The sequence below is a fragment of the Anguilla anguilla genome, chromosome 15 (genome assembly GCF_013347855.1).
Source record: "Anguilla anguilla isolate fAngAng1 chromosome 15, fAngAng1.pri, whole genome shotgun sequence".
Lineage (NCBI taxonomy): Eukaryota > Metazoa > Chordata > Actinopteri > Anguilliformes > Anguillidae > Anguilla > Anguilla anguilla.
The window spans coordinates 17,497,952-17,522,464 of record NC_049215.1 but is presented as its reverse complement, the minus strand read 5'-3'; the positions used below and the strand labels follow the sequence as shown (position 1 = coordinate 17,522,464).

The following is a 24,513-nucleotide window of genomic DNA, read 5'->3' as shown; positions in this document are numbered from 1 at the left end:
TCTCCTGGAGCAAAAGGCCTCTCATTGCATTGAGAGGCTTGAATTTTAATTGGTCTACAGGAAACAGCGCTCCCTACTGGCTTACCAGCTGTACTGCTGAAAACACCTCTTTAACTGGGTTGAGCAAAAACATTTTGAGAAGTGTGGAATTAGTTTTGTTAATTAACTTCAACATTTTCTGCTTTCTTATCCAAGTTGCAGTTGTTGACATTTTGATAAATTACTGTGGGAAACATTTAATTTAAATTAAATTTTCTTTCTTTTTAGCAATTCATAAAGGTATAGTGAAAGAAGTGAGTAAAATAATATTTAAGAGTAACTTTTTCCAGCATAGTCAAGACAGGGAAAACCTGATCAGCACTCCCATGCAGAAATTCTTTATTGGTATTATTCCTGGTCATACAACCAGCTTTCCTTTTCTCAAGAACTGTGCATTGATGAAAAAAGTACTGCTGTCTGTTTGAAATCCTCATTGGTGTGTTGAATACAGGTTCTGGGCAGGGGTTGAATGATCAGCTCCAGCACAGCAGGTTCCTGCCAATACTGCCGTTACCAGGGTAATGATCTGAACCCACCTGGACCCTGTTACAACTGACTCTGGAAGAGGAGAGAGGTACCAAGATGTAAGTGTAAAATTACAAAATGGAGTCAGACGAAAAGCTTAACCCCACCGCCCCAAAGCTGTCCGGTCGCGTTGATCTTTGAGTGACAGCCGTGGTGACGGGAACCCTCTTTCCTGACAGCAGAGCAGAGCTAGGCGAGGTTAAAAAGCCACTGGAGATTTGATTGAGTCATGGAAGCGTTTGACAAACTCGACCGAACAGTCCAGATTCCGATCTCTTATTAACAATGTTGCTTATTTATATGAATTGGAGCTTCTAGGCACTGGGACTTCATGAACTATTTGATCCACTGATAGTCAACGCACATCCAAACTAGTCAGTGACTGTTTTGTATTTTGGCTTTGATATAATGTAAAACAAATAATCAAAAGGCAACCAAGTGCCTGATGGCCGTCCGAGCACCCGTAGCTTCCTCTCTGCGCACACGTATGATTGGGTCTCCTCCGCCCCCTCTTCTGTGTGCACACCACGTGTTTCGGAGAAGAATCCCAAGAGAAAGAAAGTGTGTGTGACTGAGAGGGAGAGAGAGAGAGTGTAGTGGGGCCACCGTAAGGTCCCAATCTGGTGTCATGGCAACCATATGGCTGCACATCAGCTGTCAATTTCAGTCTAATTTGCAGCTGTTGCATGGACAATGTGCGTGCGTGTGTGTGTCTGTATGTGGTAATGGGGGGTGGAGGGACACACACGTTCTGCTTTCTACAACATGCGGTCGTACATTTCTGTGTGTATGGAAATCCATGGCCCCATGTTTATACCTTTACTAAAATACATTTTTATGAATACATTTTCCTTTGGTATGCACTACAGTACACAGCTCCCTTTCCTTCACTCCTAATGCGGATTACCCAATCACATTCGTAGTCCAGTGGCTTTGCTGCAGTGGCCTCTGTTGCTCTGGGAGAGACCACCAGCCGAGCCCCCAGCTTTCTCCCGGCTGCCCACCTGGATGCTCCTAATCTTCAGGCCCCGGACTCTTTTCCCAGGGACAGTTCATGGTGCGCTCAGCAAAGTGAAGCGGAACCAGAGGGGAGCAGCGGGGCTGTTAGGGCTGAGCAGATTTGGATCATATCTGGCATTATTACGGCCTCTGCTAGCGTAGAGCAGTGCATCAGAGTGTTGTGGCCTTGGCCCGAGGCCATGGGCAGGCAGGCGGAGCCAAGGAGTTTCCCCAGAGCTGCGGTGGGAGGGGCCAGTGTGGTTGACTGACATTTTGCTGATTGTTGCCGTTTAGTAAAAACCTTAATAAATCAAGTGCCTAGACTTGCAGGGTTCTGACATTTTTGTAAAAAGAAAAATGTGTTCTTAACATGCCAATGTTTTTTGTTTTTGCTATGAAACAGATTAAATACCTGAAATTGTTTTTTTTCATATGTTAGAACTAGCATAGAGTACATAGCACCGTACAATGCTAAGATACAGGACCTGAAAGTTATAACTCTTGATAGTTTGGAGCTATACAACTTGCAGATAGAACGCTATAATGCTATGGTTCTGATTCTTGAAATATCCAAATATATTCTGTTGCATCAATTCTACTCTTGTGCTTTTCTAAAATATGTTGATTTGCAACCATTGTGTTTTTCCCCCTGAGGAATCAAATGAGGACAAATGACACAAAGCACAAAGAATGACATCTCTGTACATTACATACATACTTACTCGCATCATTTTCATTCCAGTTATAAGGGTACAAATAAATGAGTAGGACTTCACAAAAAACACTTGGTAACAGGATACAGGCCAGAATCTGAAGGTGTCTGGTAAATGAGTTGCATGCTTGGCTGGTCACATCGTATGCATTGCCAATAATTAGGTGAGAATAAATGATTACCAGCAAGAATTTTGCACCTGCTTATAATTCAGTGACAGGAATGTCACCAGTACTCTCTTGAGAAAACAAGAGCTTTGCTGAAATGTAGGGCTTTGTGTTGATAACATGTATATTACCCTTCCCTACGCGTATTATTTTCCCTACACATTAGATTCATTTTCTGTGTGCTCCCCACCATGTTATTTCTCTACTGATCTTTGATGAAACGCTACATGTTTTATCAGTCAGTGTTCCAATGCTGCTCACCTCATTGGTGCTGTATGTGCTTGAGCTGATTCTCACTGGAGACGTGACAAACAAAGTTGAAACATACAATTTGGGTGTGTGAGTTTGTGTGTGTTGGTTTAATGTGTGCGGGAGGGTGTATGTGTGTGTCTGTATGTGTTTCCCTGTGTGTATATGTGTGTGTGTGTGTGTGTGTGTGTGTGGAGGGGGGGGGGGTATTTGTATGTAGATTTGTGTGTATGTGTGTGTATGTTCATTTATGTGTGGGTGTATTTGTGGTTGGTTGCATTATTAATGTTTGAAACATGAGGCCATTTCAGGTGCTTTAACACCTCCCCAGTGGACGTGAGATTGGTGTGAATGAGCTCAGGAATACACCGATGCTGTGTTTCATTATGTCTGAGTCAGTCGGGAGATGAACACACCGTTGGTGTTTTCAGACATAGCGCAGGGTGTGCAGGGCCCTCTCTCACCAGCGTTAGACCATCGCTGCATCACGCCCGGGTGGCCCCTTGCTTCAGAGCAAGGAGGAGATTAAATGAATGATATTTGGCTGTCCCGTGTGGCACCTCCTCTCAGAGCATTAGCAGGCGGGGCAGTGACATGCTGAACAGTCAAAACTGGATCCTGACTGTGCCAGGGCCAATTACTGTTCTGCAGCATCATGCAAAAGCAGAGGGGTTCAGCTGGCAGGGTGATGGCTCACCGGTCAATAACAATTACTCAGATCAACTGAGCCCCTGTAGCCAGCCTGAGCTGCAGGTGGAAGGTTTAACTTCACCTAGAAAGACTACACTGTTACCATTATCTGTAATGAATACACTGTTACCATCACCTGTAATTAATACTATGTCACAATCACCTGCAATTAATACACTGTTACCATCACCTGCAATTAATACACTGTCACAATCACCTGTAATTAATACAATGTCACAATAACCTGTAATTAATACACTGTCACAATCACCTGTAATTAATACAATGTCACAATCACCTGTAATAAATACACTGTCACAATCACCTGTAATTAATACACTGTCACAATCACTTGTAATTAATACAATGTCACAATCCCCTGTAATTAATACACTGTCACAATCACCTGTAATTAATACAATGTCACAGTCACCTGTAATGAATACACTGTCACAATCACCTGTAATTAATACACTGTCACAATCACCTGTAATTAATACACTGTTCCTATCATGATGTAATGAATGAATCTTTTGACAGAGTTCAGGGATGTGCAGCCATGGTTCTGAGGAGAGACACACTGTTCAGCATTTGAGTCAGTGATGTGTTCCAGGCTGTCTGGGTTGGGTTGGGTTGGGGGGAGGGGGGAGGGGGGAGGTGGCACACGGGAAGGATAAAAGGTGTCTGAGCGGCAGGGTGAATGGGTTCATGGGCCTGATCACGCTGCTGGGGAATGCAGCATGTGCATCTTACTCTCAGACCGGCGGGGGTAAGCCATTCCAGACGCCCATCTGGCACCAGGCCCAAACATTGGTCAGTGTGAGAGAGATGTGTTTTATAAATCCCTCCCCACCCCAAAATGACTTCCACTTTAAATCCACTGCTGTTAATGTACATTTGTTGTTTGTAAAACTGATTTTCAGCATTTTTAGATGATTATTAGAAATAAACTATATCTCGACAGCCAAATATAGTATATTTTTGCCCGTTCTCTCATTCTCATCATAGCTGATGGCCCCAATTACACTGATGCTCCATAAAATATGGAAACACAGATCAGTTTAGCTTAATCAATCTGATTTAAAAGCTTTATTTGTATTGATCTGTGCAGTGCTTTACATCTGACCCTGCTGTGTCTGCCTCCATTTACAATTCAGCGGTGTTGAATTGGTAGCCTTGGGAAATATTAATCTTTCCTAGTTTAATGATTTCATTTTTCAGGATAAAATGCATTCAAAAATCATGTTTGAAAGACACCAATGGGTCTAGATAATGGCATCATAAACTAATGAAAGAATTATGCTAATACATATACGTGATAATCACAGGAAGCAAGGACACACAACTGATGATAATTGTTCCATTCTGATGGAACGAGAATATATTGATTTCACCTTGAAGTCCTTGTTCTTTTATTTATGGCAGAAACATTATTCATTTATTTGCCTAATTAAGACTAAGGCTAACATGACATGTCTGTATTGAGAGAGCCTAGTCAAAATCGGACATTTCTTCAAGAATGAGACGGCTGCGGTGGTGACGGAAGCAATTTGGGTTGAATAGTTGGAATGCATTATTAGTTATTAACCACTAGAGGGCACAAAGTACTCAAAAAAGAGCTACATTCTCAGCGAAATTTGAACTTGGATATCCATTTGTAGAACTATTTGCCGGACAGGAATAGCCTACGTGTGATTCGATCGCTTTCGATGTCGGGACGTTTTCAGTTTTAAAATAATAACGTAACTTTCCTGAGAAACACGGAATCACTGCTATACAAAAAACCTCAAAACAACTGAGCTGTAGGCTAGTCTGTTTTTTTTTTTTTGGCAATAGCCTACAAAAATAAAATGACAGAAGCAATTATATAGGGAATATAGAAACGAATTATGATTATCTTCATCGCGTCATATTTCACATTTCCAGCAATCCTGTTAAAATAGTAGCCTACTTCAGACCTGCAGTTGCAAGAGATTATGAAAAAAATTACAGAAATCCATTTGGGTTCGGAGAAATGCGAAGAAGCCAACATAGAAATAAGTAATGCTCACAGATGACTCAACGCTACAAGTAAAGAATCAATCGATCAATAAATCTGTATTATACCATTCATGGGAAATGGATATTGCTGCAGCAATAGGCACAGACAATGCGCATTTAGGCTACATATAGGATATTGTTCTGTTCAAATTTCCTCTGGGTAGCCTATACACGAGTGAAAAATTGCGAATAGATTCCCGTAGAGCAAACTGTTTTATTCTACAGTTCTATAACAATTTCAGTCATTTTGCTGACAATTTAGCGATTTAGTAGCCGTATTTAAGTATGACAGTCAATCATAAAAATGTTTACTAGGCTAATAAGAGTAGGCCTAATTATTAAACATTTTAATAAAAACTTGAGAATGAAAATAAATGTATGAAAATAATTCCTAATTAAAATTAACGGAAACATCTAATCCTATTTTTATTATTCAGTTTGGCTGTGTTAATGTTGGGGAGTCAACATTCTCCTGTAAAACCAGGCTATTTGTCGGTGTAACGTTCTAACTTCTGTGCTACAATCCGGAAGCCAAATAATAATGTTCAGCCTTATTTATTTTTCTCAAGGGGCACAAAAGAGAAATTTCAATGCAGGCATAGACAAGTAGCCTACTCTAGCGATCAGTTATGTACAAACTCAGTTAGCATGGTCTGCTACTTTCCTTGATGTCTAGTAACATTCAATAAAACTAGGTAGTTAACTAGCAATTCTTACTTTCATGCAAAACGTCTCCGCAAACACGTTTCACCTAATTGCTACAGAGTATTTTCAGTTTGAGTTAATGACCGTGGAACAGACCTTACGAACTACTGGTGAAGTGAAAATAAAATAATAAAATCAACAAGCTTAATGTTAAAGTTGAATCGCAGAGCCATATCCGTTAGTGATAGATTAACTTAAGTAACTTTAGATGGCTAAGTACTTCCCATTGCAAGACTCAACACTCATACGCTACTTTCAAAAAACAGTTTTTGTGTTTGGGCCACCCTTACTGCGTGCCCCCGCCCAGACCCCAAAATCTGTGGCCTTGCACTGCTTGAATTCCCTTCCCCCTCCCGCACCCCAGAGGAGATGGAGGCTGTGATGAGAAGGTTTAGGAATGTAGCTCCAGCTAACAACGTCATCGCCATCCGCACCAAGAACACTTCTGCACGGTTGTGTAATCAAAACCCTTTTTTGTGTTTTTATATGAAATTCAACGTTTATTTCCTTAGTATCATTTCCTTAAATTAACTGAACCATTATAGCTACATACCTGGGGTAAGTTTGGAAACTTTGTAACTACCGCTGTTTTTCCTAACGCAAATGTAATAATCTCATTGTCATTTTATAACGAGGAAACTCTATTTCGATAGGGTAACGTTAGCAATGGATTCTCCGTTAGTCTAGCCAACTTCCGTTACTCCGTGACAGAGCTAGCGAAGTAAATATTAGCAAGATAGCCAACTAGTTGACCGTAGAAAGTCTGCATAATATTAACCCCGCCACTACCTGCGAGCAGTTTGCTTTGTACCCATTTTGGTTTAAGACGAGAAACGACCTCACTGTTAAATGTGATCGTCGGTATGTCTTCCTTCTTTGTTCGACTTAAGTGCCTGTCCCAACATGACTGGGCTGTGTTTGAGAAGGAAAGGTAATTTCCGAGGACGCATTTGAAGCGGCTTTTACTTAAGTTTAGCCTACAAAGTTAGCTAACGTTAACAGAAGGGGCCACGCTTGCAACTGGTTTGTTAAACATGCAGCGTTGATTTTTTAGCTAGCTAATTATAGCTACCTAGTGTGGTGATATATTGCGTGCAGTGATTTTAGATAGCTATATGTCATAAGCTAATGTAACGGATGGGAAGTGTAATATATGGTTTTATTGTTTGTTTACTACATTTTTTGTAGTAAACAAACCATAGACTAACTGGCTAGCGTTTTGTTTATTTAAGCCACTTATTATACAAATTATAACAGATGAGTGTTAGCTAACGTTAATAGTCAAATGCTGTATCTGTTAGCTATGAACTTTAATGTAGGAAAATGTGATTTAGAGGTAGCTTTTTGGGTGCTGTTTTAATCATAGGTTAGCCACGTGTGAATTTGTGGTAAACGTCACCATTTGGTTAATGCTGCACTGACCATGTCACACGTTTCAGTGACATTCAGTTAGCTAGCTATGTTACATGTTTTTGTATACCGGTTCCAACAGGTGACATGTTAATTCGCTAACGTTAACCTCGTTTTAAAAATAGTCCCCGACCGTGCTGATTTCTGAAGTGGGACGCAAATTGGTTTCCATGGAGACTGTGAGGACGCATTGATTGGTGTTGTCGCGCAGAACTGAAGGGGGAGGCACCGGAGGACGTATCGCTCTCTCCGGCGTCAGAGACGGCGATGGTAGAGAGATGGTAAGCGCAAAACGCAACATCTGCAGGGGGGGGACATGCTATCTGGGATAGAAAATCCAGTATTCACCTCTGGGCTTGCCACTGTTTTTTTCTCTTCTCCTACCATTGTCTTATTTGCCGACCGACACGCATTCCACCGTTTCCTGTTTTCTCTCTGTCTTTTTTACACGACCTCCTGGTTTTGCGAGCTATACCGTTCTGTTGTGGCTCATTTTTTCATTTTTCCATTGAAATTTAAGGACAGCTTTTATTTAAAAGAAGAAAAGGATAAATGGTAAATATATTTTTAATTTGAATCGTGCTACATTTACCTGGTAAATATTCTCTTTTCAGCCATTTCACAACAGCGTGTATTACCCCTACCAGTCGGAACCTCCTGGGGGGCAGTCGTCGGCAGGCATTCCCTCGCTGCTGAACTCCCCCCAGAGCCAGCGTTCCTCCAGCAGCGGGCTGGCCCCCGGGGCGTCGGCCATGTCGGGGGCGCCCCCCGTGCCCGTCTTCAAGTTCCGGCCGCGGCGCGAGAGCGTGGACTGGCGGCGGATCAGTGCGGTGGACGTGGACCGCGTGGCCAGCGAGCTGGACTTCCAGACCCTGCAGGAACACGTGATGGGCGTGACCTTCTGCAGCGTGGAGCACGAGCGCTGCCCCCACTGCCAGAACCCCGTGGACCCCGTGCTCCTCAAGCTCTTCCGCCTGGCCCAGCTTACCGTGGAGTACCTGCTGCACTCCCAGGACTACCTGACCCACAGCCTGCAGGCCGCCGAGGAGAAGCTGCAGGCCGCTGCGCTGGAGAAGGAGCAGCTCCACGCGCAGCTGCAGAAGCAGGTGCAGGACACCAAGGGCCTGAAGGACGAGCTGAAGCAGAGGAAGAAGATCATCGTCTCCCAGCAGTCCATGATCAACGCCGGCATGGGCGGCTACCACAAGGTAAGCGCCGTGAACGATCCTGGCGCTATGCGTTACGCTATGGGTTTTCACCTGCTCCACAAAACACAAACCGCTCTGTTCTGGAGCTGTGAGGCTCGTAGTGTCCTGACTGAACACGATTCATACTGTGAGTCTTTTCTGGGCAAGAGCGCTTGCTAACTGAATGTAATGCAATGCAATGGATTGCAGGCATGGTGAGTGTATTACCATTTGCTTTGTTTGGCACCCCACCCCCCCCTCAAATCTACCCCCCAAACCCCCCCCCCCCTCCCAGCTGTGGTTCCCCCTCAGCCATTGTTCCTGGTGTGTCAGTGAGGGGCGGCGTTTTTGTTCGCGGAACCGTTTGTTCTCGCGTTGCGGGGGGGGGGGGGGGAGCAAGGATGTGACGCCTCTCCTTAAAACGGAACCCCGCGAGGAGACGCGAACCAGGAAATGGCGGCCTCTCAATCTCAGACAGACCCAGAGACACAGCTCCCCCTCCCCCTTTACCGCTTTTTTTTACCGGCAGGTCATTATTGGCCTTATTTGAGGACGTGATAAACAGGATTTGTAGCGGAGCAGATGGTGTCAGCTGGTGACAAAGCGTTTGTTAATCCCCTTACAAAAGTGCGGTGACTCAATATGTCAGAAAATCCTCCTTATCTACATGCTCGTAATCTGGCCCTCACCCTGCCTGTTAACTGCTCTGGCCACCGTGCTTCTCCTCACTGTCTGTGCCTGATGATGCTCGGCTGGGCGTGTTCCGGGGCCGGACGCATGTTTATTTTCTCCTCCGCTTTGTGGGGACTGGTGACTGGCGCTAGCCGTTGCCAAGGTGACACCTGAAGCCCCATGTGACAGAGCACGGTTGCTAGGTGAGGGCTCAATGGTGTGGCTAACTGAGGGAGCTTGATGACATTTTCCCAGGATGGCTCAATAATTAATAGAAAGTCATACAGCCAAGAGGGAAAGATCGCACGCTGTTGCCGGTGACGAGCCACGTGGCGTAAGCTGGCTCGTTTTACACACCCACAGGAAATGACAGCTGTAGAGTGAGCAGCCACCGGGCAGCGGCCTGTACATTACAGCACAGCTCAGAGACCTAACGGGTTGTGTGTGCTTGCTTACTTCCACTGCACTGTAAACAGAGTGGAGTAGCGCGCTGTAGAAAGTATGCTCCGATGCTGTGAATAGGCCCATTGTTTATTTTTTTGCGTTTCTTCCTCGCACACACCAAGCGAAGATTCCCTTATTGCCTTTGTCCCCCGAACCAGTTAATTCAATTTCACAGACGATTTTCGTCTTGTTCTGGAAGAGTCTCTCCGACGCGGTGTTATTTCAGGCAATTGCCGAGGCTAAACGTAATCGGCGCTGGAGACGCGTCTGGTGTGTCGCGCGGTGGCTGCGCTGGAGCGCGTCTGAAGGCGTGTGGTGCCACACGGTGTCAATGCCAGCTGCGTTAAATTTGAATGAAGACGCAAAGACGGGCGGAACTGGCTGGGGAAATTCACCGTGCGATCTGCTGAGCCGGTGTGCAAGCTGCCCTGTCACTACGGTGACACAAAATCAGCGCGAGCCGGTCTCCCAGGAAACCTGCAGTGCTCTATCTCCCACAGCTGACTGACTTGACCAAGTTCTGATTGGCTCTTGATGGTGGGGAGTGGGAGGGGATGTTGTCTGGCACCAATGCCCTCTTAAAATATGCAGATTATTTTGCAATTTTTCAGCCTCAACTCCCAATAAAGGTCAGCTGAGTCTGTGATTCTGATAAACCACAGTGAAGTGTCATTTGCATGCATTAGGGGCCCATTGGCCTGATACTTTGCTTTCTCTGTAAGCTAATATTTGTGTGTGTGTGTGTGTGTGTGTGTGTGTGTGTGTGTGTGTGTGTGTGTGCACGTGCACGTCCAAATAATGTTTTATTTGAAATTTAATGAGCGGGTGGGGGGGTGGGAAACGAATATACCCCCGATCCAGGGTCTTAATCTGAATTGCTCCACGAAATGTACAGATGCAGTGGAGTAGTGCGTAAAATGTAAGTTTTGTGAGTCTGAAGAAGCCTGCGAGTTGAACATTCTGAATAAGCCTGAATGCGAGCGCTGCTGTGTGTTTCAGTGCCAGTGCTGTGACAAGGCCTTCATGAACAGCTCCTTTCTGCAGAGCCACATGCAGCGCCGCCACCCTGAGGAGTATGACATCAGTGAGTGCAATGCATCCTGGGACCTGAGGAAGTAAAGCTAGACTGGACAAACTGTAGTTTTGATTTGTGTTATGCTAATCTCGCTATTCAGGCGACTTTGAGAAATCAGTTTCCAAACCTGTATCGACTGGAAGGTCAAATATAATGTTTTGTGTGAATATGTAATGCCCTGCGATGGACTGGCGACCTGTCCAGGGTGTGTTCCTGCCTGTCGCCCAATGCATGCTGGGATAGGCTCCAGCAGCCCCCGCGACCCTGACCAGGATAAGCGGGTTAGATAACAGATGGATGGATGAATATGTAATGATGCTGTGATGCTCCTGTTTAAAGAGTTGTACTTGTGAATATTAACAGCCTATTTCACTGTGGTAGTAGCGCAATGTGGTGTGTGTGGTAGTGTAGTGAAACGTTTATTTCTGTGTGCTCAGGGCTGATGTCTGAGAAGCAGAGGAAGGTGCAGGCGGTGAAACTGCAGGAGGAGATTAACAAGCTGAAGGAGCAGTTAAGTCTGACCAGGTCCCAGCTGGAGGTGCAGCAGCAGGCCCACACGCTGAAGGCATCTCAGGTAACTGTATCACTGCATTACACCACATTACATCACGCTCCGTTACACTGCATATCACACAGCATACTGCATTGCATCACACTCCATTACACTGCATATCTCACAGCATACTGCATTACATCACACTCCATTACACTGCATATCTCACAGCATACTGCATTACATCACACTCCATTACACTGCATATCACACAGCATACTGCATTACATCACACTCCATTACACTGCATATCACACAGCATACTGCATTACATCACACTCCATTACACTGCATATCACACAGCATACTGCATTACATCACACTCCATTACACTGCATATCACACAGCATACTGCATTACATCACACTCCATTACACTGCATATCTCGCAACGTACTGTATTACATCACACTATATCATACTGAATGCCACCACTTTACATCACGCTCCATTACACTACATATCTCACAACGTACCACATTACATCACGCTCCATTACACTATATATCCCACAGCATACTGCATTACATCACAGTATATCATACTAAATTCCACCACATTACATCACGCTCCATTTCACTGCATACCCCACAGCATACTGCATTTCATCACACTATATCATACTAAATGCCAGCACAGTATACATTATATTCCAGTAATCATTTCTATCACAACACATTACCTTTGTTTGGTATCAGCAAGCCTTTTCCCCTTTTCAGTGGTCACGTTAATGCAGGATTCTGTGTTTTTTATGCAGAAAATAGAGCCAAAATGCAGGAGAAAAATATACACTATGTTCCATAAATGCACATATTCTGAGGTATTTTCTTACTATGGGCAATGACCCAGTCTTGAACCATAACAAAATAATTTCTCCTGTCTCTTTGAGCCAATCGTCTTTCGGTGTCTGATGTTTGTGTTGTGTATTGACCATAGTATTTACAGCTGTTGGTAGCATTGCAAGATTCAAAGAGGAAGTGCTTAACTTGAATGAAAAGTCAAAAACCAGATGTCACTCTTTAGTTAGCAGGCTGAACACGAGTAAATTAAACCTGTAATTGCTCCTAGGGTTTTTAAATACTTGCCTGTGTGGCAAAAATTTGTTTTGATCAGCACGCCAAAACATTATTTGTCATTTATTTAATCTTGCTAATCCCGCTATTTCGTCCTGTTGCAAGTGTCATAATGAAATTTTGAAAGACATACATTTATTTTGTTATTATTGTGAGTTGGCATATTATGGCAAAATTGTTATTTCTGTCTGAATGCAGCTGAGTTAATGTATAACAGATTTTGAAATATCCTGCGTCCCAAAGACGCAACAATCCATGGGCCACTGCTTTTGTCAAGGATAACTGACGTATGCATTTTAACGTTTGCCCAGTGAGATCTGCTCAGCTGAGCTTTGCTTGAAGCCGGCAGGCATTTTGTTGGTTGGGTCTGGCCTCTGTCTGTCTGCTGTGACTAACAGCACTGCTGCTTCAGGAGCAGGAGCAGCAGTCCAAGGAGGAGGACATGCTGAAGCGCCTGGAGAGGTGGAAGGAGGAAGAGAGGGAGCGACAGAGCCGTCAGATGGAGGAGATGAGAGAGATATTCCTGAAGGAATCCAAGGAACTCAAGACCGAGTTGCAGCAGTATAAATCACAAGTCAATGTGAGGACCGGACACTACCGATCACGCTGTTAGGATGTACAGCCACAGAGACTGTAAGGCTAGTTCAGACCCAAGATTTGTCACGCGACAAGCTACAACTGCCTACTCGTTGCAAAACTCTAAAACCGCAACATTCTAAAACTGACCTATTCACATCAAATGAATGAGATGAGATGTTGTTTATGGTTACCATAGCAACAATTCTCTCTACTTCCTTGCTTAGATACTTACATGTGGTAGTCTACAGAGCTAGCTCAGAAGAAGAAAAATTAACTTACTGTAGACCCCCAGACTCTCTGCTATGTGGCAGATGCCGTTTTGTTTATTTTACCTTTTTGAGTACGTTTTTAAACTTGTGTCCTAAATACACAGCTGCTCCTCAAACAGCTGAATCGAGAAATCCTCTCCTCTGTCCAAAACTCTGCCATCACTGTGTTTGCACTTTACTGCTAGAAAAATGTAATTTTGGCACTGACGCTTGCCAACAACAGCAAGCACCAGCATCAGACGGGATCGTTCACACTGCTACAATTTCTTTCTGCAACATTCTAAGACGGTTTCATCATATCGTGAACCTTTGCTCTGAACTGGCCTTTAGACACACTCAGTGCTTACGTTCCTTCTGTCTTCCCTTAAGAAGGCTCTGGTTATTACCTGAACATCTGTTGCCACAGTGTTGTACTTGCTCAAACTCTTAAATTAATGTGTAGGAGATACATGTTATTGGGATTGTGAGGTTTATTTGTCAGGAAGGCGGGACTGTTGGTGTTAAAACTACAGAGCTGACTAACTGCTGGGTGGCGCATTTGGTGTCTCGCTGCACGCTGTCTCCACAGAGTGCTGTGCAGTTGGCGATCGCATTGCTCAGAATACGGGAGGATACTGTCTGTTCTGGTTATGCATTTAATTGCTACTTAGTGACCCCTGCTGGTCGATCAGGCAGCTGTGGAACGCAAGCTCTCACAGCTGAACTCTTGTGGTGTGAAAAGAAGCAGCCTGGCATCACCATGCATTTTGGAGTAGAGATGCTGCCGTTGCAGATAATTAGACATTCCAAATTAGAGTGGGATTTGGAAATGGACAACCCCTCTTTGGGTGCCGTATTATGAAATAATGATACAGAGCTGAGAGTGTGTGGACTCTGTCGTGAGGTGTCTGGGATGACGCTATTCCTTATTCGGCTGGTCTCCCTGTTCCCCGCAGCTCCTCTCTGAGATGGAAGAGAGCAGCCGGAAGATGAGGTCTCTGCAGGAGGAGAAGCTGCAGGCCAGCAGCGAGGAGCGGCACCGCGACGACGTGCGCAAGCTCCAGCTGCTGCTCAAAAAACAGGTACGGGGTGTGGCCTCGTCCTCCTCCTCCAATCAGAAACGAGGTGTGTTTCAGCGGCTTGTGCTTTTAAACTGATGCGTTCTTGTTCTGCAGGACGAGAAGTGGGCGTCACGGTTACAGAAGTCCCAGGAAGAGCACGAGAGAGAAAGGAGCAAGGTAAACATCGGTTTGGTGAACACCAGTCAGGTACACATCAGGTAAAAGTCAGTCATGTTAACCAGGTAAAGGCCTGGTAAAGAGCAGTTGGGTAAATACCAGAGAGATAAAAGTTTATATGGGCTGGGTAATAATGCAAGCATGAGTGCTAATGCGAACATGATGAGAAGTCTGCTAGGCCTCATGTGACCCAGGACACAATAAATAAAATAAAATCTGAAGTAATTTAATAAAAACTGGTTTGGATACAAATCTAAACAGAAAAAAAATTGAGTAGAAGAAAAAATGTACATGAGCACAGAATTACAGGTAATTTGAGTGATCAAAACAGCAGTTCTCACCGATAAAGTGACCAGCCTGAATGATAAATGATCTGTGGTAAAATAATTTCAAAAAATCACCTGAAGTCTAAAGCTGTGGTTCCCAACCTCTCCTCGGTTACACCCAGCCGGATCTGGGTATTTGATGTGTTCCATTTCAAGCACACCTGATGCAGCTGATCAGGTGTGCTTGAAGAGAAACACATGAAATCCCTGTATCCTGCTGGGAGTACACTGGGAGAGCTTTGGTAACCAGTGGTCTGAGGCAATCAGAAGGACCAGTGGCAGCATTAACATTCCATGGCTGTACTGGCGAGGTCACAGCTAAAATGGCCGCCGGGAAGTGAAGTGCGGTGGGCTCGTACCGTCTCCTCCGCCGGCTGGTCTGACGTACGCCTGTGCCCCTCCACAGCTCCAGGGGGACCTGCGCCGGCTGCGGGGCGTGACGGAGGAGCAGGAGGCCAGCAGGAGGCGCCTGGAGGAGATGAGCTGGAAGCTGCAGGAGCAGAGGGAGCTGCTCGCCTCTCAGAGGGAGCAGGTCAGCACGTCCGGAGCGGCAGGAAGTGCCTCATTCAGGAAATCCTGTATCGGGCCCCGGCCCCGCACAGCCACCGATAAGAGCCAAGCGCTCGCCTCCATGCCCTGACTTTCCCATCTGGGGAGAAAGCGCAGTGCAGTCAAATCAAATTCAGCCAGGACCGAGCGCTCAGCGTCTGCTTCTCCTCATGCTGTCCTGTGGGCTGAATTAACATCCATTCTGTGGTCAATTTTATTAAAGGTCACAAGTGGCCATTTTTCATTTCCGGATCATTAAGCAATTAAATTATGAATCTGATGGACATGGAAGCATAATTTTATTTTCTGGGAGCCAGACACAGCGAAGTCTGAATTTTTAAAGTCAGGCAGACGGGCTGAGTAGAGTGTTTAATTTTGTATTGTACATCCAACAGTAACTGAAATTACAGAACCATGAAACAATTACAAATGCGCTTGTTTTGCCCTTTGAAAATAAGGGCATTTTACTTTAGAGTTCTGCAATAATAAACACGAGAAACATCAATGGATAAAATATAGCTGTTGGGTTGGATATGTTAATTAAGGCATTTTCATTTGTATTCAGTCAGCTTTATTTAATGGTTTTTTGTTGTTGTTTGTCCTTTAGATGAGTCAGTTCACCTCGAATCTACCGGTCCGTGTGGCTGAGCCTACAGGTGTGTCTGAGTAGCTCTGAGTAGCTCTCCTGCTCTGCGGGGGTTCGTTTGGGTGCAGTCATTTCATGGATCAGCCGGTTTCAAAATGGAGCTCACAGTAACACATGTCCCTCTTTCTGTTCTACTGTTTCAGTCATTGTTACAGCTCCAGAGCCTAAACCAAAGCCACCAGTCACTGGTGAGTGACATTCCCCTTGCCTTGTCATCAAGAAACAGCACTTTAACATTTTTAACAGAGTTTAAAAGAATTTGATTTGAGAGCTTAATGTGTAAAATACATTGTCACCGTTACTCATGCATGACTGTTTTAATTGCTAGCCGCCAAAAGACTTATTGGCCTGTTAATTTGGCCCATGTGCCAAGATTGTAAACAATGCTGCTACTTTGTTAAGAAAGGCCTATTAGGTAAGTCTAGCCTCTGGTAGCGCACCTGTGTTAGCGTGAGCGGTGTTGAGGAGACTGCAGAATAGCAACACAGTTGCATATTCACTGTAAAGCTACACAAAGTTGCTGCATGCAGGCCATTGCACAGCTGTTACTGGCCTCCACCGCGTGCGTAAAATGTACCTGCCACTCAAACCCCGGCTCCTGGGCCCCGCCCCCCTAACCCCAGTTTCCGTTTGTCTGACCTGTGTGTGCAGTCCAAATAGAGCAGCCTAAGTCAGTGGGTAAGCTGGACCCTATTACGGAGCTGTCAGAGGAGGAGAAAGGTAACAGGGCCTGACGGGTTGCATGCTGTCTGCATGGCTGTCTCAGTCTGTACAGTGTAAACTCCCGTGTGGCAGTGTAAGGCGCTAGGTTGCAGGTTTAAGTCCCCATGCAATGCGGGGGCACTGCTTTTGCACCATGAAAGGGCATAACCAATAGCATTATTTCTAAGCAATTAATTATAATACTGAGCTACACATACATATAAGCTTTCAGACCATGTCAGTTCCATTCTCCTCAGAGCTGAGTTCTCATGATAGCTATGACTCTCCTTTTTCTGTTCATGTTGCTGTAGGTTTTAATGTTTTAATGTGTCACACACTGATACGGCTGTGCAGTAGTGTAGGGAGAGGGTGCAGTGTAGCATTCCTATGCCAGTTACAGCACACAGTCTGCCTCCCTCTAGATTCAAGCTTTTGTCTCTGAGGCTTTGCGTCGGTTTCCAGGAGGGGTTGTGATTGGGCCGATGTTTCCGCAGACTCCTCCAGCATTTCGGAAAAGAAGACGGCGGTGAAGAAGCAGCCCCCTATCAGCGCCTTAAAGAAGAACCCCAATCTGAAGAGGGAACTGCGCTCGGCCCTGGAGCAGACTCTCACGGAGAAGCTGGAGTCTCTCGGCGTCAAGGAGGCAAGAGCTGTTCCGCCCAACGGGGGGAGCACACCTTAAATATTTATTTAACTGTAAAATGTCAGGATTGTTCTCCTGTTTGTCTCCACCCCTCTTCCGTCCGCAGTTCTGAATCTTTAAAGGAAGGATGGATTAGATGTTTCTGTTCGGCAGGGAGTGAGCAGGCTCACTAAGGACGAGCACGTCGCCGTGCTGGCCAAGCTGCGCTCCGAGAGGGAGAGGAGGGCCAAGATGTTTCCGGAGTACCGGAGCCTTCGGGAGGACCTGTCCCACAGCCTGACGCTTAGGGCCAGAGAGAGGGACAGGGAGAGCAGCAGCGCCCCAGAGCAGCCTGGCCCACCCAGACGCTCCCCAGACGGTACCTCCGCCCCCCCGCCCCCCCGCCGGGTCACGCGGCCTCGCGACCGGCGCTGCGCCGACGTCCTGCGATAGGGCGGAGCCCCCCCCCCGCTCCCCCGCCCACCCAAACATTCATAACGGCCCGGGACCGTGCCAGTCCTCTGTGTGCCAGTCCTCCGTGTGCGAATCAGGACTTTTTTTTTCTTCGTTCTTAAACTCCATCAGAAGGGGCTCAGGTGAGGAGCAGGTCCAGCAGTCTCCCCTCCCGGGTTACGCAGGTGGTGTCCAAACCGGGCCCCTCCTGGCCCCAACAGCCCCCTCAGCAGCCCCCCCAGCCCGCCCCCAGGAGCAAGAACAGCACCCTGCCCAAGAGCTCCACCCCCAGGTACTGCCTCACCCGCGTGCCACGCCCAGTGCCTGCCGCTCACCCTCACAGATTACACACTGAGGCGTAGAAGACTCAGTAATCCGGGGGTTGCAGGTTTAAATCCCAGGTAGGGCACAGCATTTGAACCCCAGAACTTTGTGTGGGTTATTTTCTGAAAAATGTTATCTGCATTGACAGAGGTGGTTGCTCTGATGAGCTCAACCTGACACTGATAAAATAAATAGTTTAAAAATAAAACTAATAGGGGTCAAATAAATTTAAAAGTAGCATTGCACAGTGCCGTTTGACAGAGCCGGTTACAGTGTTTGAGGCTGTTGCGAGAGGATGAGGAGGGAGGAAGGACGTCAGACTCAAATTTGCACTCTGGTTTTTTCAGAACTGCAGAAGTCAGCTCGGACGAGGAGTCTGAGGAGGAGGAGGGGCCCTCACTGAGGCGGGGGGGGCCCCAGGGCCACAGTGCGGAAGCAAAGGACGCAGCCCAGAGCGTCATGGCGACCGCGGCGTCGGCGGAGAGCGACAGCGAGTGGTCGGAGGGCAGTGTCATGGAGGAGATCGACCTGCGGCAGCTGCAGCGCTACGGAGGGCAGAACGGCATCATGGGAAAAGCCTCCCAAGGTGAGCAGGCCCCCTCACCTGTCCAAGAGCCGTGGAGCCACAAATACTCTACTGGCCTGCTGCTGAGCTGGATGCTCTTAACACCAAACACTCTCCCTCAGCTGTTGAAACCAAAACATTTCATTTAGATGCACCTCCTCAGAATTCATTTACAGGAGTGAGCAAATGCTTAACTGACAGTAGACACGCTTTACCGTAACATAGAATCTCCTGTAATATGTAACTTCCTGTTATAAATCTGAACTTCCTGTAGTTTAGCGGACAGGAAGGAGGCATCACAGCAGTTGGAGAGTGTGTAGAGCCTGTGGTGCAGCCTTCTTCCCAGCCTGTGGAGAGCGGGGTCTGCAGGGGCTGAGGTTTAGCTGCTTGTGTGCCAGCGCTGGTCCCTATGACCCGGGGGGGCTGACACGTTTCCGCTCCTGTGCCGAAAGGTAACCTAGTGAAGGACCTGAGCCGCAGTCTGGAGAGGCAGCTGCAGGACCGGAGCCAGCGGCGGCCGGCCGGGGGCGTAGGCCTGCTGCCAGGCAACAAGGAGGCGGCAGTGAGGGAGGCGGTGCAGGAGCTGAAGGTGAGGAGAGGGGGCGGAGCCAGCGAGCATAACGTCTGTGCGGGTGGAAATCGACCTGGGGAAGAAGCAGGTTTCTGGTAGCTTCTGCGTGTAGGTGGTCCGCAGGGGTGGTCCCTGTTTCTGCTTTATGATATCTGGGCTCGCCCAGTGTTCTGGCACAAAATGGCTGCTTTGCCTCACCCAACTGTGTACTTACACACTGGCTGTCAGTTGATCTGGGCTTTCACCCTCCAATATGTAGTGCTTTTAGTTGATGAGGTACAAACCTCTTTTAAAATCCAATCCATTGTTATTTGTAATAACTCTTGAGCAGAATGACCGTATATCATGGGGCCATTACCCACAGTCCATCTCAATGCTGAATGCCAAGTTATGCGAGTCTGTTTTAAAGTCTTAATGTGGGGGCCTGGCTGGGAATTAAACAAACAACCTCCTGCGGTTGGGATGGATACTCAGACCCCCTACAGCTGATTATCAGGATTTGAAGTGTATCTCTTTTCTTCTTATGACATTTTATGTTAAGTAGAAAGGAGAATCCCTCCTGAATTATCGTTGTGGGTGGTGAACATTGTGTACTGGTTGTGAAATCAAGTGAGCCTGCCTGCACTTCCTGGGGGGTAAAAAAAACAAAAACAATGTGAGCTGCTGGTTTTTTCCATGTCCTCTTGCCCTCTTATTTTCAGATTCTCTCTGTCTCTCACTTGCTCTCTCTCTCTCTGTCTTGCTCGCTCACTCTCTCACTCTCTCACTCACTCTCTCACTCACTCACTCACTCACTCACTCACTCTCTCTCTCTCTCTCTCTCTAGATTCTCTGTCTCTGTAGTGTTTAGTTTTCCCTCCCAAAGCGGTGTCTGATTTCAGAATCAGCTGGACTGAAAGAGCACAGGGGCTCTGGGTGAATATGAGCCTCTCGAGCTGAACGCAGCTGCATGCAGATGCTAGCCTGGTCAGCAGTGTAGATCAGACTGATAATGCTCCATTAAATCAGGGGTCGCTGGAGCCCTCGCTGGTGTCCAGGCCAAAGGGTGAAGGTGCCACGCACGTGAGAGATTACGTAATTTAATTTGGTGAGCACAGCGCAGTGATTTCACCCGCCGTGGCCACGAAGCTGGGGTTTCCACACGGGCCGCTGCTCTGAGCTGGAGACAGGCTGCTCTGCGCTGGGGACAGACTGCTCTGAGCTGGAGACAGGCTGCTCTGCGCTGGGGACAGACTGCTCTGAGCTGGAGACAGGCTGCTCTGCGCTGGGGACAGACTGCTCTGAGCTGGAGACAGGCTGCTCTGCGCTGGGGACAGACTGCTCTGAGCTGGAGTCAGGCTGCTCTGAGCTGGAGTCAGGCTGCTCTGAGCTGGGGACAGACTGCTTTGAGCTGGAGGCGGTCCGCTCTGTGCTGGGGACAGACTGCTCTGAGCTGGAGTCTGACTGCTCTGTGCTGGGGACAGACTGCTCTAAGCTGGAGTCTGACTGCTCTGAGCTGGAGACAGGCTGCTCTGCGCTGGGGACAGACTGCTCTGAGCTGGAGACAGACTGCTCTGAGCTGGGGACAGACTGCTCTGAGCTGGAGACAGGCTGCTCCTCCCCGCCCGCATGTTTATCCCAAAGCCAGGGTGACAGCAGCCCCAGCGCTGAACCGTCTGTGACCGTTTCACACGCTCGGCTGCAGACGCTGCGCTGTGAGAGCCTGCACTGTGAGAGCCTGCGCTGGTCTGAGCAGGCCTGCAGGGACAGGCCTCAGTTAACCCTTTGAAGAGCGGGTTTTAAAAAATGTTTTTTCTAAATTCAGTGTTCTAGAACTCCATTGCTTTCATTTATCAGTAGTGATTGTTCCATCAGCGTTAGAATGTTCAGTTAAGAACACTTAAAGGGTTAAACACACATGAGTTCTACTACAATGTGTAATGGCTGCCACATCAGTCATGGTGACCTGGACCGAGCCCCTTAACATGTCACAGGACGGTGCTTCTTTTCTTCACAGTGGGCTTGATTTCATTAACAGAGTGCAGTTATGTCCTCTCTATGTGATCTCTAGCAGAAGAGCCTGCCTGCCTGTCTGTGTTTACTCACACACATGAAATGCGTGTGTTTGCACAGCAGGGCTGCTAATCGCAGGTGGGGAAGCCTTGGGCAGGTCTGTACCTGTGTGAGGAGCAGACAGCTAGACCTGTGAGGGCAAGGTGTGAGCTGCAGTGATTAATGCACAGGATACCCCTGGTCTCCTCTGTGCTTTAAAATAAACACTGTGAGCTTTACGGGCTCGCTTCAAATATTTCTGTGTTCTTTGGGTGCTGCAGTGGCACTTTTGAATCAGGAAATGTCTGCTGATATCTGACAGAACCTGTGCTAATACTACTGCCGATTGATGTAGATTGCTGAGGTATCAGTTGTGGTGCTGAAATATCCATTAAACCTGTGGTTGTTGACCACGCTGTGGAGGACTGCATTAGGCGAAACACACCTGTGCTACAGGGAGACGTGTGTTCTCAAATAAAATGTGAAAAAAGGTTTTGTAACTGCATTTAAATTTTGTGACTGCTGACTTTCCTTTGCCGTTTGTGTTCCTCAGTACACAGAAATAGACGAGGATGACGATGATGACTGGGATATCTCCTCTCTGGAGGACAAGCCGTCGCTGCCCAAACAGGACAGTGTGGTCATGGTCAAAAAGAGCCTGGATTCGTCCAACACCAGCGTCTGGGGCACTTCCACAGGGAAAGGACAGGAAGGAGGTCAGCTTTTATTTTTAAAGGAGAGAAGTTAATGTGTGCCAGCTTTGGGGAAAACAACAGACTCGCGTAGATAAATGAAAGATGTGTAAAAGCCTGTTTGTGATGTCTGACCTTTTTAAATGTGTTGTTTTAATCTGCGTATTTGTGGTTTTAAGAGTGATTCTTGGGAATTCAGGGGATTGATTGAAAAAGCCAGTCCATTATTATGAACGTTGCTCATTTATTTATTTCTTTTTTATGCTCTTCCCCTGCTTCTCCCTCATTTTGGATTGCCCAGTCATTTATAAAAGATCTCATTGCCCAGCCTTATCGAATCGGTAGAGCACAGGCGAGCATGTGATCTCCTCCACAGCAGCTAATGTCAGTGGCAGGTTATCACACCGTGCCTCAGCCTCGTACAGACACGAGCCGGAGGAAGACTCTTCCTGTGCAGCTCAGCAGGCGTAGGCAGCGTTGGTAGTAACGGTGTCCAGGGTTAGTGGGGTATCTGTTGGGATCTCATGGTTTTTAGTGACCTCTGCTGGTCGCTCAGCTGCTTGCATGTCTGCCTGTTAAGTGCACATGAACAGTCTTCTTCCGACCCATCTTAGTTCAAGCCTGTCTTAGGAGCTTCTGTGTGGTAAGATGCAGTTGGCACAGCAAAAAAAAAGTAAATAAATAAAAATGAAATTCATAATTCATGCATTAAAATGTTGATGGTGAACATTGCTGTTTAGAGTAACTCTTTCTGACAGTACAGACAGCAGCGTGGCTAGGTTAAGCCCCTCAGTGCTTGTGTGTGTCTCTCCCTTCAGGTCTACAGAAAGGAGGCACCAGCAGCACTCTGAAGAGCAGTCTGGTGACGGTCAGTGACTGGAGCGATGATGACATATAACACACACACACACACACACACAGCATATAAACAGCATATCAACAGCACATCAACAGACTGTCTGTAGGATTACTGTGTCCTTGTACCAATGACAAACGTTACCAATAAAGCAGAACACTGTCAGCAAGTGTGGAGGCTAATGTACTGTACATTTAATCTTTGTGCCTATTCTAGTGCCCACTGCCAGTGGTGCTGTAGTGGGAGGGGAGCTTATATTATCACCCCTGCCCGTCTGTCTGGCCATTTAAATCAGGACACCTGAAATAGCACTAATGGATTTGGTTGTGGGACAGGGTGTAGAAGTTAAGGGCAGATATGACCAGCATTCCGGCCTGCCGAGACCCTACTGCCTTATGGTGGTTCACGTGTTGAAGATTTTATCACAGCAATAATGGAAGGTTCTAGATGCCTTGTTTTTGTAAACTGGCTCCCAGTGAAGGCGAGAGAAAATGACGGCACCAAGTCTTCTAATGGTTTGGGTTTTAATCAGACCCATTTTGGGACCTCATGCGCTCCTTTAGAGTCCCACTTCCTTTGACACTGCTGCCTCCGATGACTGAAGACATCCTCTTGCTTAACTCTGTAAGCAAATATGTCCAGTGTACAGTTTCATATGTAGTGTATTTTCATGAGTTTGCTCAAAATTCACGGAGTAATTGTGGACTGAGGAAGAAGCAGTAGTATCAGTGGTTTGGGTTGGACAGTAATCTCAGTAATTTTGTCTTCAGCGCTGATGTTATTGGCTGGGTTGATGCGCTACACACTAGCTAGCAATAAATAGCCTCTCAGTCCAGGAGCTAAAACCAGGTTTTATTCAACCAGGAGTGAAGGGATTGTGCTCTGACTGCATTAGCCAAGCTCATTCAAGATCTGTTCATTTCGTCTTTGCTGTGTCCTTATTCTGTCCTTATTCTGTCTTCTGTTATGAATTTGTTGACGTTGATGTAAATGAATGAATGCCCATAACTTAAACATTAACACAAGCGCATAACCGATATGAAAGTGTATTCTCAACTCTAGTATGTACATGTGTACTTGGAAACTGAGCGTACTTTGTGGATTAGTAATACCGCTCACTCAAGCAGTGTGGATTTGCGCTAGCTTGTGTTTGTGTTATTATAGCGCCCAATATTTTTTGAGGTTTTAAAACTACCTCACACATTTTAGTATCATGTACACAATATGATTAACCATTGGAGACTCAACAAATGTACTTTTCATATTTCTGTGTGGTAGTCTTTAGTGAGTGTGAGTGTAGCAGTCACAAAAACGCATAATTGAGGTAATAATGGTATGTTGCTTACATATGATCCTTATATGTGATGTTTTTCATGCAATACAGGATGTGTTATGTTGACTTGTGTGCCAGAAAGTGTACTTTAAAAGTATTCTGTCATATATTTGTACTTTTAATTTTATAAAGCAGTTTACAAAGCCATGAAGCATTTTATATGTATATAAACAAGCATTTATTCATATGTACAGGTAGATGAATATTTACACAATAAAAATATTTTCCAAGAAACCAAA

The 24,513-nt window shown here is 46.3% G+C and overlaps 1 protein-coding gene across 4 annotated transcripts; it reads left to right on the top strand.

The window, feature by feature from the left end:
* The first annotated feature begins 604 nt into the window (after window positions 1-604).
* Window positions 605-24,513, top strand: dzip1 (DAZ interacting zinc finger protein 1). 4 transcript variants are annotated; one of them, XM_035393985.1, is made up of 19 exons: window positions 605-623; window positions 7,662-7,817; window positions 8,151-8,744; window positions 10,839-10,923; window positions 11,352-11,488; window positions 12,952-13,119; window positions 14,323-14,448; window positions 14,542-14,604; window positions 15,337-15,462; window positions 16,087-16,135; window positions 16,269-16,313; window positions 16,777-16,845; window positions 17,322-17,470; window positions 17,624-17,828; window positions 18,035-18,194; window positions 18,574-18,812; window positions 19,244-19,380; window positions 21,947-22,109; window positions 22,904-24,513. In XM_035393985.1, the coding sequence occupies exons 2-19, from the start codon at window positions 7,815-7,817 to the stop codon at window positions 22,981-22,983; spliced, it is 2,598 nt and encodes an 865-aa protein (XP_035249876.1). In that variant the 5' UTR covers window positions 605-623; window positions 7,662-7,814; the 3' UTR covers window positions 22,984-24,513. The 4 variants fall into 4 exon arrangements, with proteins under 4 accessions (XP_035249876.1, XP_035249874.1, XP_035249877.1 ...); XM_035393983.1 differs by lacking the exon at window positions 605-623 and adding an exon at window positions 6,471-6,684; XM_035393984.1 differs by lacking the exon at window positions 605-623 and adding an exon at window positions 6,819-7,057.

Excerpts from the sequence above, each read along its gene's own strand:
- dzip1 (XM_035393985.1), top strand. Across the intron at positions 8,745-10,838 it reads GCATGGGCGGCTACCACAAG|TGCCAGTGCTGTGACAAGGC; the intron begins GTAAGCGCCGTG and ends TGTGTGTTTCAG. Across the intron at positions 10,924-11,351 it reads CCCTGAGGAGTATGACATCA|GGCTGATGTCTGAGAAGCAG; the intron begins GTGAGTGCAATG and ends CTGTGTGCTCAG.